The 13,355-nt window shown below is 36.5% G+C and overlaps 1 protein-coding gene across 4 annotated transcripts in view; it reads right to left on the bottom strand.

The window, feature by feature from the left end:
• RPAP2 (RNA polymerase II associated protein 2) overlaps nucleotides 1-13,355 on the bottom strand; it is a 58,119-nt gene that overhangs the window by 22,906 nt on the left and 21,858 nt on the right. Inside the window, exon 12 of one of the 4 annotated variants that reach the window (XM_038144261.1) lies at nucleotides 26-489. The exons of 1 other annotated variant lie outside the window; for it this stretch is intronic. In XM_038144261.1, coding sequence (XP_038000189.1) covers nucleotides 351-489 — 139 coding nt within the window. In that variant the 3' untranslated portion in view covers nucleotides 26-350. 2 more of the 4 variants (XM_038144263.1, XM_038144264.1) reach the window with 2 other exon arrangements.

The following is a 13,355-nucleotide window of genomic DNA, read 5'->3' as shown; positions in this document are numbered from 1 at the left end:
AAACAAACCTGTTGAGTCTTAGCCATTGTAGCCACACAGAATTTTATTTTTTTAATAAACTGTGGTAGTAAAAATTCCTCAAAATTGCAGTAAACCAACCATACATTATCAAAAGATAAGTGTGATAAGTAAGCAGCTGGCATTTACTGTAAGTGACAAAATGATGACACTAATTTCCATACCATACATATTTCTTTACTTTAAAATGTGCTTCACACATTTTCTGCTCCAGCTGATACAATCTGTAGTTACTGTACATACTTAAAAAATGCTGAAAATTAAACCTGTGGTTAACCAGCCTGGTTTTAAGACACACAAAGCAGCTTAAAGTTGACTGACCATTCAAGTTGTCAGTCCATTCTAAATATTCTTGTTAAACTTTCCAGATCTTCATTTTTGAAATGCAGTTCTTCCAGTAATGTGGTCAGGAACTGTGTGTACATTGGGCTTGTCTGAGTATTCTTGAAAAGTGGAGTTGTTTGTGATAATCTGGAAAAAACCCAAACATATTTCATACAGTAAAGCAACTTTTGAGTGGCAAATGTTAGAAAGCAAAGCTTGTGAGTTCAAACAACTGTATTGAAGAAAAGCAGTTTATAATGTCACACTTGATTAATTACACTATATAATAGACTGTATGTATGATATACAATATGAGCTGTACCAAAATAAGATTTATTAGTATGTAGTAAATAAAAAAAATCGATTTAGAAAAAATAAGAGTAGTTTGTATGCCTCTAATCAATTATACATAGATGTTTTATAATGTAGACAGATGTCAGAATTAACAAAGTGCAGAATGTACAATTAGACATATAAAAGGAAGGATCCCAGTCATTTGTTTCTTTACCAAAAAGCTCCTAAACATTTACACAGTGAAAGTTATATACTTCTTCATATGACTAAAATATAAAAGAGATATAAAATTCCTCACTTGGGAAGGAGCTACCACTATGCAGATCACCTACATAATACCTGTATACCTGAAATACTGAGCTGTTTGTTCCCATTTGCCCTTTAATTTATCTGAATATATTTTTATCCTGAAGTCCTTCCTTTTTCTCCTAATTCTACTGCAAAATATTGCAAAGATAGTAATAGCTGAATCTACTTCTAAGCCCAAAGATTAAAATCTTTAATTAAAAAAATCAAGTATTAAAGCTTATGCTGAATGTTAAGAAACTTCAACACTAAAGATTACTGGCAAGGTCACTTAACAAGAACTCATATCCCAGCAACAGTTACTTTGTCTTAAATACTGTAGATAAACAATGCCGTTGACACCATACACAAAAGAGTTATTTTAGAACACATTTGTGCAATGATGTACTTATTTAATAAGAAATTAAAGGTAGTCTGCAGCTTCTTAAAAACTTCCCAGCTCAGGAAGTCTTCAATGAGTAACAACTGAGATCAATCTCCCTGCAGTCACTGGCATTAAGACCACCTCCACTTGAAAAAAGCTGCATATGAGAGAAGATTCTTTTAAATTAAGCAAAAAGAGTGATAAAACACAAAGAAAGGGCCTTACAAGGTATAGTAAATAAGAAACCCTTAATAAAAAAAAATTAATGAAAAATATTTAACTTTTAATGACTTAAAATTCCTTCCCATTTCTTTGTGGATTCCATTTCAGTATGTACATTTAGCTAAACAGTTCAGCTCTCAAACTCTGACACTTGGTGAGAAGGACTTTCTGAGGTGCTGAAAGTAAGGGCAAGGTGAGGAAAGAAATGACTGGTGCATAAACTCTGCTATATATATAAAAGAGAAGTATTCAGAGTCGAGTTTGTGATTTTGGCCTGCGGCCACGGGGTTTGTAATGCACTTCATGCCAGGCGGGAGTTGTTTCTTTCCTGGTGGGAGGCGCTGGGGTTGCTCCCCGGGCTGGTGAATCAGAGCGCCCCTGGCCAGGCAGGCCGGCAGGAGGCTGGGGTTGCACGGTGACACTTTATCAGCAGGGAACACAGAAGTGCTGATAGAGGAGCAGAGGAACCACTGCACAGTGTTAAGCTGGAAATGGCGGGAGGAAGGCCAGAAGATGCATTTCTACTTCTCTTCAATTCACCTTTCTCAGAATTATGCAGGCTGTACATGAAAAAAGACTGGTGGCAGAAACAGTCATGACTTCCTGAGTGCTGGTGCGAGGTAGCTGTAGCCCTGTAAACCATTCTCCTGGCCATGATGAAGATTGACATGCACTTTTACTTGAATTTTCTTAGTCCTGCCATGGGCTTAAGAGGATATTAACAAGGACATTATTTTTCAAAAACAGCAGAAAGCTTGTGCAGTTTTAAGGATTACTCTAAAACCAAAATATTTATTACTATGAAGCTCACATCTTTTATTTTTCTTTGGAACTGCAGTTGGTGATATTACTTAGTTTCATGAATTACAAGCATGTCCTAAATGTCAGCCCCTGTTTAGGACACACTGCTTAAAGAGTAGCTATTATAGGTTACACCAAGAAAGAAAAAGGTAATGCTATTTTCAGAGAAGTTGCCAGGCATTAAATATTGAGAAATGGAAGTTAAAAAAAAGTTTTAGACATGGATCAATTTTTTTTCTTACCTGAACTTTGTTTTAAAACTAATTAAGCTACTGATTATCTGATAAGCAAGAGACAAAATCAACAAGTCATTTCAGAGAGGCACATGCAAGTTTGTAGGAATTAGTTAAAAGTTGCATCTCGATGGGGCAACATGTTAAATATTTATGAATCTATGTACAAACACTTTTCCCTTGGAAAACTGTGCCCTTTTGACCTTTAAATGATGCTTCAACTTGTCATTTGAAAAGCAGTTATCATCTAGCACTTTTCTAGTTTCAGGTGGCTGCTGCAGCAGAAGCTTTTGTCTGGGAAAGGAGCAAGCAGAAGTTGCTGGTTTGCATGGAGTGGTAAGTTACATGCCCTAAGTAACACTGGTCCAATGTGTATTTGAGGTACTGCCCAGGAGAGTACTGAGGGACTGCTTAACTGAATTAAACCTTAATTGTACGCAAACAAGCCAGAACAGCATCTGGCATCAGTATCTTCAAGTCACAGAAAATTACAATGATCTTATCTCTCAAGAAACTAGATGACTAATTCAATTTAATAATATACAGGATTTCAGTTCAAAGATTGTAGAATTCCCTTGAAAGTCTGCAGCATCTTCTACAGATGTAGAATATAAACAGGAAATAGGATACTTGGGACCACAGTAATAACTGGCTAGTGGACCAGTGGAAAGAAAATACAAATTTTGCTTTTCTGTTACCTCTTTTGCATGTTGCAGCATTAATCAGGAACAAACTTTTATGAATAAAGTCAAATAAAAATAAGAGAAAGGATTAATTGATTTTAAAATGACCACCTACAGAAGTACACAATGTAAATGTTACAGTCCAAAATTACTATTTTCAAATTACCAATTACACCCATTCTTCAAAGGCTTGCCTTCAGCAAGAGCTACTAAAAGGAAATGTTCATGCTCGTATCATGGAAAAGTAGTATATCAGACTTGATGAGAGTGTCGTTTCCTGCACACCCACTTACACCATATGGTAAATAGGCATTTGTAACGTTTAAAAAGTGTTAAAAATGTCAAACTCTATCTGATTGATAAAATTTGTATTTGCTGGCTATTCCACATATGTTGTATGTTCAAGAAAAAAAAACCCACTAAGGTGAAATTCACGTGAAGAATAATCAATTATTATCAAGCTATTAAAGGACATATGGCTACCACAAAATGTTTATATAGTTTCAGTGCTTCAGCTCAAGATCCAATCTTTCTGTGAATCAGTTGCCTTACAAAAACATTTGACAAATATATCTAGGAGTTAAACCTCAATTATTTTTAGGAATAAGTTTCATTAATTGATATGGAGGGTGCACAACTTGTTCTTAGATCTATGTGTACCTTAATGAAGACAGCTGAATACATTCAGAAAAGAGACAACTTTGAAGTAATTAAAAGCATTAATTGGCATTTCCTATCCAGGGGTATGAATATTCTTTCTAAAAACCCAAACCAATTGTCCAGTACCATTCTTCCCCCCGGTACTGGATCTCAGGGAAAGCTTTCTGGACTTTCTGTTTAAGATGAATTCTGTGATTCCCTTTGAAAATGTTAAAAATTTTCAAAGTCACTACAGTGTTACCAGTCAGTTACAGCTCTCTGAAACAGACACCTGAAAACAGGGGTAAAAACACAACCACATAAGAGTCAGGTTCCTTTCTGCGCCTCAAAATTGGTCACTTGAAATTATACATAAATGGTTGAGAATTTGAGTGCACTTAAATTGCTCCAATATCATGGAAAGCACTTGTATACTCATGAAGAAAAGCCGTATGTTAATTCTCTGAAGACTAATAACAAGCTCCTCCTAGAAAAACATAAGCATTGCCAGTCTTCCTAATTTTTTTTCCAATGTTAGAAGCTTGAAAAAGTAAAAGTCACTGGTTGTGGCAGAAGCCATGGATCCAAACACATTTTTTTTAAGTTCTTTACATTGTTTGATGTGCTTGGAATTTGAATAAGAACAGAAGTATAAAGAGAATGATGGAACAGGCAAGCACTACTCTCCAGAGCAAGCTTTGGAAAATAAGTTGTCTTTCTGCCGGTTACAGGTATTTAAGCATAGTGAATAGGACTCTTAACATAACCACCACAACATAAGGGTTGGGGTTTTTTATTATTTTTATTATTTTATTTTTATTATTTCTCTGTTTCTTTCTGCCTTTTGTTTTAGTCACTTAATACGTAATTTTTTTAAGATCATCATAACCAGGATCTTCGATAACTAGTTATCTATCAGAATGACGGAGGTGAACTAAGGAATGATCACAGAACTTCCTTAACACTTGTTTCAGAACACAGAAATGAAGCAAGAGCTGGCAGCACTACAGGCAGCATTCTCCCCCTTTCCCCAACAAACCAGAGACACAGACTACTGCATGTGAGCTACAAGGGTGCCAGCAAATCTCTGACCAGTGGACTCTTGCTCTAGCAACAGCCAACCATGCCATTCTAATGGGTTTTACTGCATCAACACAGCAACGCTGGGGTGTTTTGGTTTTGTGGGTTTTTTTTAACACTCCAAATATATTTGCACTACTCTTAAGTTACAGATTTGATGGGCTTAGCAATGCAATAAAAATGTTACTAATCAGAAATGCCTTTCTTTTAATATAGCAGTTTTATAGAACACACTTTTAAATTCCATTTTAGTTATGCTCCTTTTAAGGATGTCTCCAACACAATTGATGTCTCCAAAAGCAATTGTTTTGTTTAAGACAACTGGCTAGACTGACTCAATCCAACAAGTGTTACACATCAGCAATAAAACTCAGTGAATTGATGTGCATTGCAGCCCAAAGGCCATCGGCCTGTACATGCAGCTGTAGTGCCACCATGTATCAATCACTCAAAACAGTGCTTCAGCTGATGGGGTAAAGTCCAACGCTTGCTGCATTTATCCACTTCATGAATCCCTACCCAAAGGCACTCAGACATCTAGACAGAGTAAGCTGAAACCATCATTGTAATTTTGCATGTTCTTCACAATACATTGGCTGCTTGCTTAATTTGAGATAAAATCTCTCACTTCCAGTATCTCAGTAGATACAGTACACTTGTCTAGGGACTGCAATTTTGTCAGTAAAGTATCTTAAATCCCAAAGCCTGGCGCATCCATCAGGCCAAAGTTAGTATTGGACAGAAAGCTGAAGCACTACATGAGTCTAGCTGTGAGATAAAGGTGGAACATCAGGGAGCTTAAAAAAATTTATTAACTTTGGTGTAATTAAGCGGTTACACTTAATTACTATGTTTAAACATATGCTCAGAAATTAGAAAATATGACCGCCTCAACTTACGTAATTTAACTGCTATGTTTGCAGTTTCAGTGAAAAAAACCCCAAAACCTTACTTGTTTCTTATAACTTTAGCTCGAGCATGATTTAAAAAACTCAGCATTAAAAAACCCCAAACCCTTAAAAGCAAAAGGCTGTCTCCAGAGTGAGCAATTTCCATTAGAACACATTAATATTTGACAGACAATCTTGAACTGGAAGCATCTAACTTACAAACAAGATGCAAAAGTATTTAGATAGATCTTTGGAATTGAGTCTTTTAAATTAAACTATACTAGTACTGGAAAAAAGTAATTACGATGTCAGTGTCACTTGCAACTCTGCAATTAAAGTAGTCTCTAGTTTGGGGCCTTTTGTTACCATATCTAATCAGTCAAAGAGGAAACTGGCTTTCAGGGGCAGCTTTCTGTAATCTCCCCCAATAAATTTCTGTATTATACTTAATGAAAGATAAAACACTCTAAAGCCCACAGCACTGAACAGCAATAACTGGCAGAAATAAACAGGCAATTTTCTTACTGAGATAAAAAGCCACTTCTGGTCTAGTTTTAAATATAGCCTGAAGATCCTATTCTCATCATAAAGACAAGAATTTTGTAACTGAAGTGCAACTTATGTTTTATTTATTATTTAACTTCCTTTCATTATTGTGTACTGACTTGTCCACAGAATCCAGCACAGGCACTTTAATCCTCTGATGGCAACAGAAACTAAATTATTCATGCTATAAAATTTTTGTCCACTACATTTAAATCAATGCTACCAACAGTGATTCAAAATCAACGGCTGAAATTCCTATATAAACCAAGTATATAGCAAAAATTAAGGTTCATTTCTAAGTTAAATTTGTTAATTGTTTCCACTACCTTCATTTTTTCCTGTGCAGTTTCTAAAAGTTTCTTCAATAAATATGTTCTTTGATACTTGTTTATGTATTTAGTTAGGCAAATATATTTTTTCTTCATGTAAAGTTCACCTTCAGTACACACTTTTCATGTAGTTGTTGTCCAGATGCAACTTCCACTCCCTTTTAATGGGGCCAACATTTCACGTGTGGCATAGCCAGATATGACTGGATGGCTATGACTAACAGTAAAAGGAAAGCCTTTCCACAGCACCAGGGGTTATCTAAGCACTTGATGGAAATGCTTGCTATCAGCTGAAAAAAAAGACAATGGATCTGCTTTTGTCTTTTTCCTTCTTACCCCCACCCTCTCCCCCCAGTGAGTTATTTGTATCCAAACAGGGAACTGGCAATTGAGAGAACAGGCTGGGGCGCAGCGGAAGGTGCAGCACCCAAACCCCAGCCCTTCCCAGGACAGCGGGCAGGCCCTGGGGCACAGGCTGTGCAGCAAGCTCCCCCATGGCACACCGTGCATGCTCTCCTCACAAGGGCTTCCACAGCCCGGTGCACATTTGCAAAATACTTTGCAGGCTCACTCTAACATTCCATATCAGCAGTCATTTCTTGCCTTTCCCTTTGTATGAGCGTTTAACTTCTGTTTTTCCATTAAGCTGAATAAGGAAATTTTTGGAAGGCATTTAAATGTTTTAAGTAAACTACGCAGGAGAAAAGAGTTGAGGTACCTTAGAAAAGGTTGAGGTACCTTACAGAAAAGAGTTTCTGTACCTTATCAGGTACAGAAATTGTTAATTTAAAATGGATTTAAGAAAACGCAAATGTTCTGGATCTTTGGGGTTTTTTTAACCAAACAAACAATTTATGCCACTTTCTTCCTCTCCCTTGAAAGTTAAGAATCATTCCATCAGCTGCTAGCTGTTATTTATAACAAACAGCTGTACAACTACAAGGATCCTGCAATGAAAAAAGTTAGTAGTAATTAATGTTGCACTAATACAAAAAGACACAGAAAAGGAAAAACCTCAATACTTGTCTAATACTGTCTAATCAGAAAGCTGACAGCCAATACTCTGGAAGTAGTTTGCTAATAACAATGGGAGTTACAAAATTCCAGGACCCATGACTCCTTTAAAGCCACAATAATAATATGGAATGGTTTTATTTGCCTCTTGTTATAGTGATATTTAAGAACACTATTTTAGTCATTTTTCAATTACTACCAAGACTGCCATCAACAAAAATATATCACAGGTCTGGCAAAAAATAATTACTTTGGCATTTATATGCAAAACAGCACTTCCAGATTTCATTAACAGTGGATTAGAAAGACCTTGAGCCAGGCAAGAAGACTAAGGAAGCACTAAAACCAGCTCAATATCATCTACAGTTTCTTATCCAGAGTTGTCTTCTACAAACTGTAGCAGGTCAGACTTTGTTTCACTGTTTTGTACAACACGTATGACTGCAGGATGATTTCCTCAGAAACAAATGGAGTATGGTACACGTCTACTGTATTCCAAAGATGACCACAACATCAGTTCACAGACACAAAGCATTAGAACCTCTCTAGTACTGTGTGCCATTTAAAGCCCCAGCATTCATACAGACTTTAAATTTAGCTTACTTATCAGCATAATACCAAGGCAATAAAAAGTTCCCAATATGAACCCAGAAGAAATCACTATCAGCTGTTTCTCCCTAACAAATCTAAGTTTCTTGTGTATACATTTCAAGGACAGGCTTTGTTTAAAGAGCTCCATTTATTTAAAGCCTGTTTCCTGCTAACCAGCTGACAGATCAAAGGTACTTCTCAGTTTGATAATTTATTTCCATTTCCCCCTCTTCTTTAACTTAGTCAAAACTTTAAATCTAGTACATTTAAAATTTATTTTTAAATTAATCCTCTCATTCTTTTCAGTCTTCTTTTCCTTTTTATGTTCCACAAGGTGTTCCTGTGACACCTCAAATACTGGAATCTATGCCACTAAAGTACCTGTATTACCTAGCTACATGAAAAATGGCACAGGTGTAAGTCTCAGATTAAAGAATGCTAAAATGTAAGCTTTTGAGAACCTGAACCTCTCAAGTACTTTATAAAATTCACAAACTTTGTGTGAACTATTGTGCACATATAGTGGAACAATTTAGTATCTAAAAGATGCCTTTATATTCAAATCTGATACATTTTATGTATCAATTTAACACTGTTTTATATCTATCTCTATATATATGTATCTCTATTTTTGCACTTCATTATTCCACATATGGATATTCCTATCAATTCATTACCTTAGTGATATATAAGTAGGAAAAAAAATTCAAAAAAGACAGAATAAAATATACTGACTTGCAGTAAGTTAAAACAGCTACAATGCAATATGCTTAGGTAAATAATGCCAATACTTGACTTTATAAAATGTACTCACCTGTGCTCAGTTACTAGGGAAACAATGATCATAAAATTGATCACAGCTTAGTTTCACAACTTTTTAATACTGTAACTTGATTACAGTCCAGTATACAGATCAAGCACCTGTAATAATGCAGCTGAGTAAAGAGACATGCTAGGAATAGCCTTGCTTATACTGTGTCCAAATTTTTTTTTTATTCAGAAGTTAAACATAACAACCTCAACATTTTTCTACTTGCCTTTCCCAGTTTTGAAAAGAAATGCCAGCGTGGTTTTGGACCTCTCAACATGAGGTTCTTAAAAATCCCTGAAAGTTAAGGATACTTAGGCATCTTTTCCCAGAAATAACAGCACACAGCAGGTTTAAAAAACAAACAAACCAAAACTGAAAAACCCCAAACCCTTTTCCTGCTTGTTTAATTTCCTAATCTACTACTGGCCTGATGATCTCCAGTAAATCACTTTTCTACCCTTAATCTCAATCTTATGAGCTCTACAGCAGAAGAGCACTATTAACCCTGGTATGAGAAAGTACACTGAGAGGAACACATGCCTAAAACCAGCAGAATACGTGGTGAGGCTTGGAATGAATATGAAGAGCCAGATAAATCTCAACCATTCCTTAACTTTTTAAAAACCCTAGTACCACATCTCAGAAATACTGAGTTTTATGATGAATTAATTAGGTCTATTCAGTGTCTTAAGATGTTCAGATGGACAGAGGGTGGGAGAGCAAAGTGTGCATTTTTGTGGAACACAGCGTCTTAGTGTGGTATACATCAAAATGAAACATGCTCTAAAATGAAACAAGCCTCTAAACAACCAAGCATCTGCACTTTTTGCACTGATGCTGGTTTTGCACCTGTAGTATGCAATTACACATTTACACTTCGCAGTTTCTGCAATAAACCTCCACGTGCTGGTTGGTTATGTTTGCTACCAGCCAATTAAAGCACGCTTGTCCTGGTGGGGAGGAATGGGAAGAGACCATGAACTGCTGCAGACATGATTGTTCCAGATTCTTTTTATTGTGCCAGGCAAATTTTTATGAAGATATGATTATGTTTACTTACACAACATTCTGGTTAATTGACTGGCTTCAGTCTTCTTATCCCCAGTATTTATTTTAATTATACACATGTAAAAAGAGCCACCTGCCCTGATCTAAATGCACTGACTTGGATTGTCTTAAATTCTGAGAGCTTTATCATAGCCCACTGTCTAGAGAAACAGTTATACATCATCTTTGGGTGATCTGCATTTCCTTCCTTCCTTCCTTTCTGCCTTCCCCAAAGAAGCTTTTCTATTTTCATAAATATGAAAGGAAAACATTTCAGAAAATGCTGTACGTTTTTGCCTTCACTGTTAACATCTCACTTCAGAACTTAACTGCCAGACTGGATGAGTGCCACTGGGTGTCAGAATGGTTTTGTATCTCAAGAAGTAACGTAAGAAGTAATGAGAAGTACTAACTGCCTTTGCATTTGATTCCTGTAGTATCAGGACACAAAACCAAGTCTCCATCAGTGTTCTGCCCACTATCAATTATCACATAAAAATAATTAGGCTCCTCTCTAAGTTAATCTTCTCCTCTCCCCTCCAAATTTTTGTGTGTCTGAGTAATTTTTAGTTTATTCCTCACCACTGTGGAATACTATAGCACCAGTAATATTCTCCAATATAACATTATTGATATGAAAAATAAAATGCATCTATTTCCCCCAAATGACACAGACAGTTGGGTCCTTAGGCAGGTCTGTGAAGCACTGTTAATCCAAGCAAATTACAACAGCGCAATCATTCAAATAAGTTGATTTTCTAAGACATAACAGTATCACAAAGCAGCATTTTTAAGGCTTTCATGGTTTTTAATCACCTTTAGAATTCTTCTTCCTTAAAAACCATTATACACTTCACAGAAAAAATATTGTCTAATATGTCAAGCCTGACATTTTCAACAGCAATATGACAAAGGAAATTAGAATCTCTGGAATGAAATACTGCCTTTCTAGACACCCTTAGTGTTTAGTGTTGTAAGGTTTTACATTCCAAAATCTGCAAAGAGAGGAGTGACTAGATCTTCAAACAATACTGCTCTTTCATGGGGAATTTTTTAGAAAGTTTTTCTGTTATAGTGGTTCCAGAAAAGTTCAGGAATACAGTACTTCTACTTTGGGCACAATTTATATCAGTGCTAAAGAGGAACACCATTCAGCCTACTAGAGGTACCATTATGACCACCTGCAAGGAATTAAACACTTTAATCTAGAATCCATGCTAAAAACCGTGCTGGTATAAATACCTGGGGAGCACATGACAGGAAGCTATACTAACCTTCCCAGTGATGTGCATCTCTACATTTTTTTGTTTTGTTTCAGAAAGAAGCCAAATTAACACAGATTTTTGTCTTACAGTGAAGTTTCCTGTCAGTCAAAAACACTGCTTATATCCCCACTAATGTAGGCTGTTTTTTACAAAGTTAACCAAGATAAAATGAAAACTCTGAATATGTAAGATTCCAGTGTGTGCCAGTCATGTTTTTCTTTTAACAGAAGGGTAGTGTTTCATGATAAAAAAATGTTTGCATTGAATGTATTAAGATTAATTATTAATGAGGAAGCAAGTATATTTTCATGGGGCTACAGCTGCAGGATTCAGTTGAAACATGAACATTTCAGTTTGCTCAGTGGATGAAGTTAAAATACATTAAGTTTAAAACTAAGTTTAGGACAGCTGAAAATGTGAATTACTAATGTCTTACTTGCAGCATTAGTTCAGAGCTGTTTATATTTCTACTACTGTACAACTTTTTCTATGCATTTATTTTATGCCACTGTACTACTTATGACATGACTTCCAATAAGCAAAGCACTGATTATGGAAGGAGGAAAAACATGACATTACAAAAGAAATCAACTAAAAGTATACCTTTTAAAGAAATACCAATTTAAAACAGTTCTCTCTCTGGGCATTTTTTCCATCTGCTTGATCATAGTTGTGGCATAAAGTTCAATGGGACATGAACTCCACTGACCAAGTCAGCTCCCCAGTGAGTCAACATGCTGAAGGAGCCTTCTGAAATCAGGCACGCTGTGTCAGAGCTTGAAATACGAGTGGCAACAACTCACTCACACAAAAGGCTAAAATGAAGTGTCAGAAGAAAGTAATTTTCCTACTACCATATTCTTAATTCACAAGTATATTTGGGATATAAAGTTGCCAACAGACTGAAGCAGATCACCCAAAATGATGTTTCACATAGAAGTATTTCTAGATTCTAACACAAAGATTTGTCAGAGCACCACCAAGAAGGGCAACAGATGCATTCTGCACACCAGCTCTGCTGGCTGTGCATGACGTGTCAGTTTGAATGCCCACACATACAGCTGCTGGGAACATGCAGATTTCTATCTCTTGGAGGGATTTCCATGACACTTGGCAGACAGCCATGCCCCTGCTCTTCCCTTGCACTGGGCAGCAGAGCTGGTGGTGCAGAGATGCCAGCTTTCTAGCCAACCCTCCTAGCTCCATGCAGCAGGAGTCCAGGACACAGCGTGTGCTAAGGACACACTCCTGCTGATGAAGCCAAGCTCCAGCACTGTGAAGAGGAACTAAATATCCTGGTGCTGGGCACACATGAAAGTTACACAGCACATCCAAACGGCCTATTTAGAAGGTTACCCATGAGAATACCAGCGTGGAAAAGACTGCAGCTGTAGGGGCTGCGGTGAAATTCACAGTGTCACTTCCTGCAGAACATCACTGCAGCACCAGTGGGAGTTTTTTGTTCCAGGAGAAATACCTTCTTGGAAACTGTTAAGGTTTCTTCTATTTTCTCCTTTATGAAAGGGGAAGATATTTCATTAATTTTAAAGTTGGCACAGAATAATATCCCAATTAACAACACTGAAATCCCTCGTGGTTCTGTGAATGTTTCCTAAATGAATGTTTCCTAAATAATACTGGAACATGCCAGAAAGAAATAAGATAATACTAATCGTGTCCACAATATGCTAAATAAGCAGCTTCACGTTTGCTTAGAAATTGCTGGTAAGTAAACAAGATTAATAGAAAAAAAACTGCTTAAAAGGCTTAAGAACTGCTTAAGAGAAAATCTGTTTGAATTTACATTTACCAAATGACAGCCTAAAATTAAGAGGAAAAGGGAAGAAGATATGTTTTAATGCATTAAGACAAAGTTGCCTCTTCTCTATTTCACACAA

Source organism: Motacilla alba, chromosome 8, assembly GCF_015832195.1.
Source record: "Motacilla alba alba isolate MOTALB_02 chromosome 8, Motacilla_alba_V1.0_pri, whole genome shotgun sequence".
Classification (NCBI taxonomy): domain Eukaryota; kingdom Metazoa; phylum Chordata; class Aves; order Passeriformes; family Motacillidae; genus Motacilla; species Motacilla alba.
The sequence above is the reverse complement of the archived record's forward strand: the minus strand, read 5'-3'. Positions and strand labels throughout refer to the sequence as shown.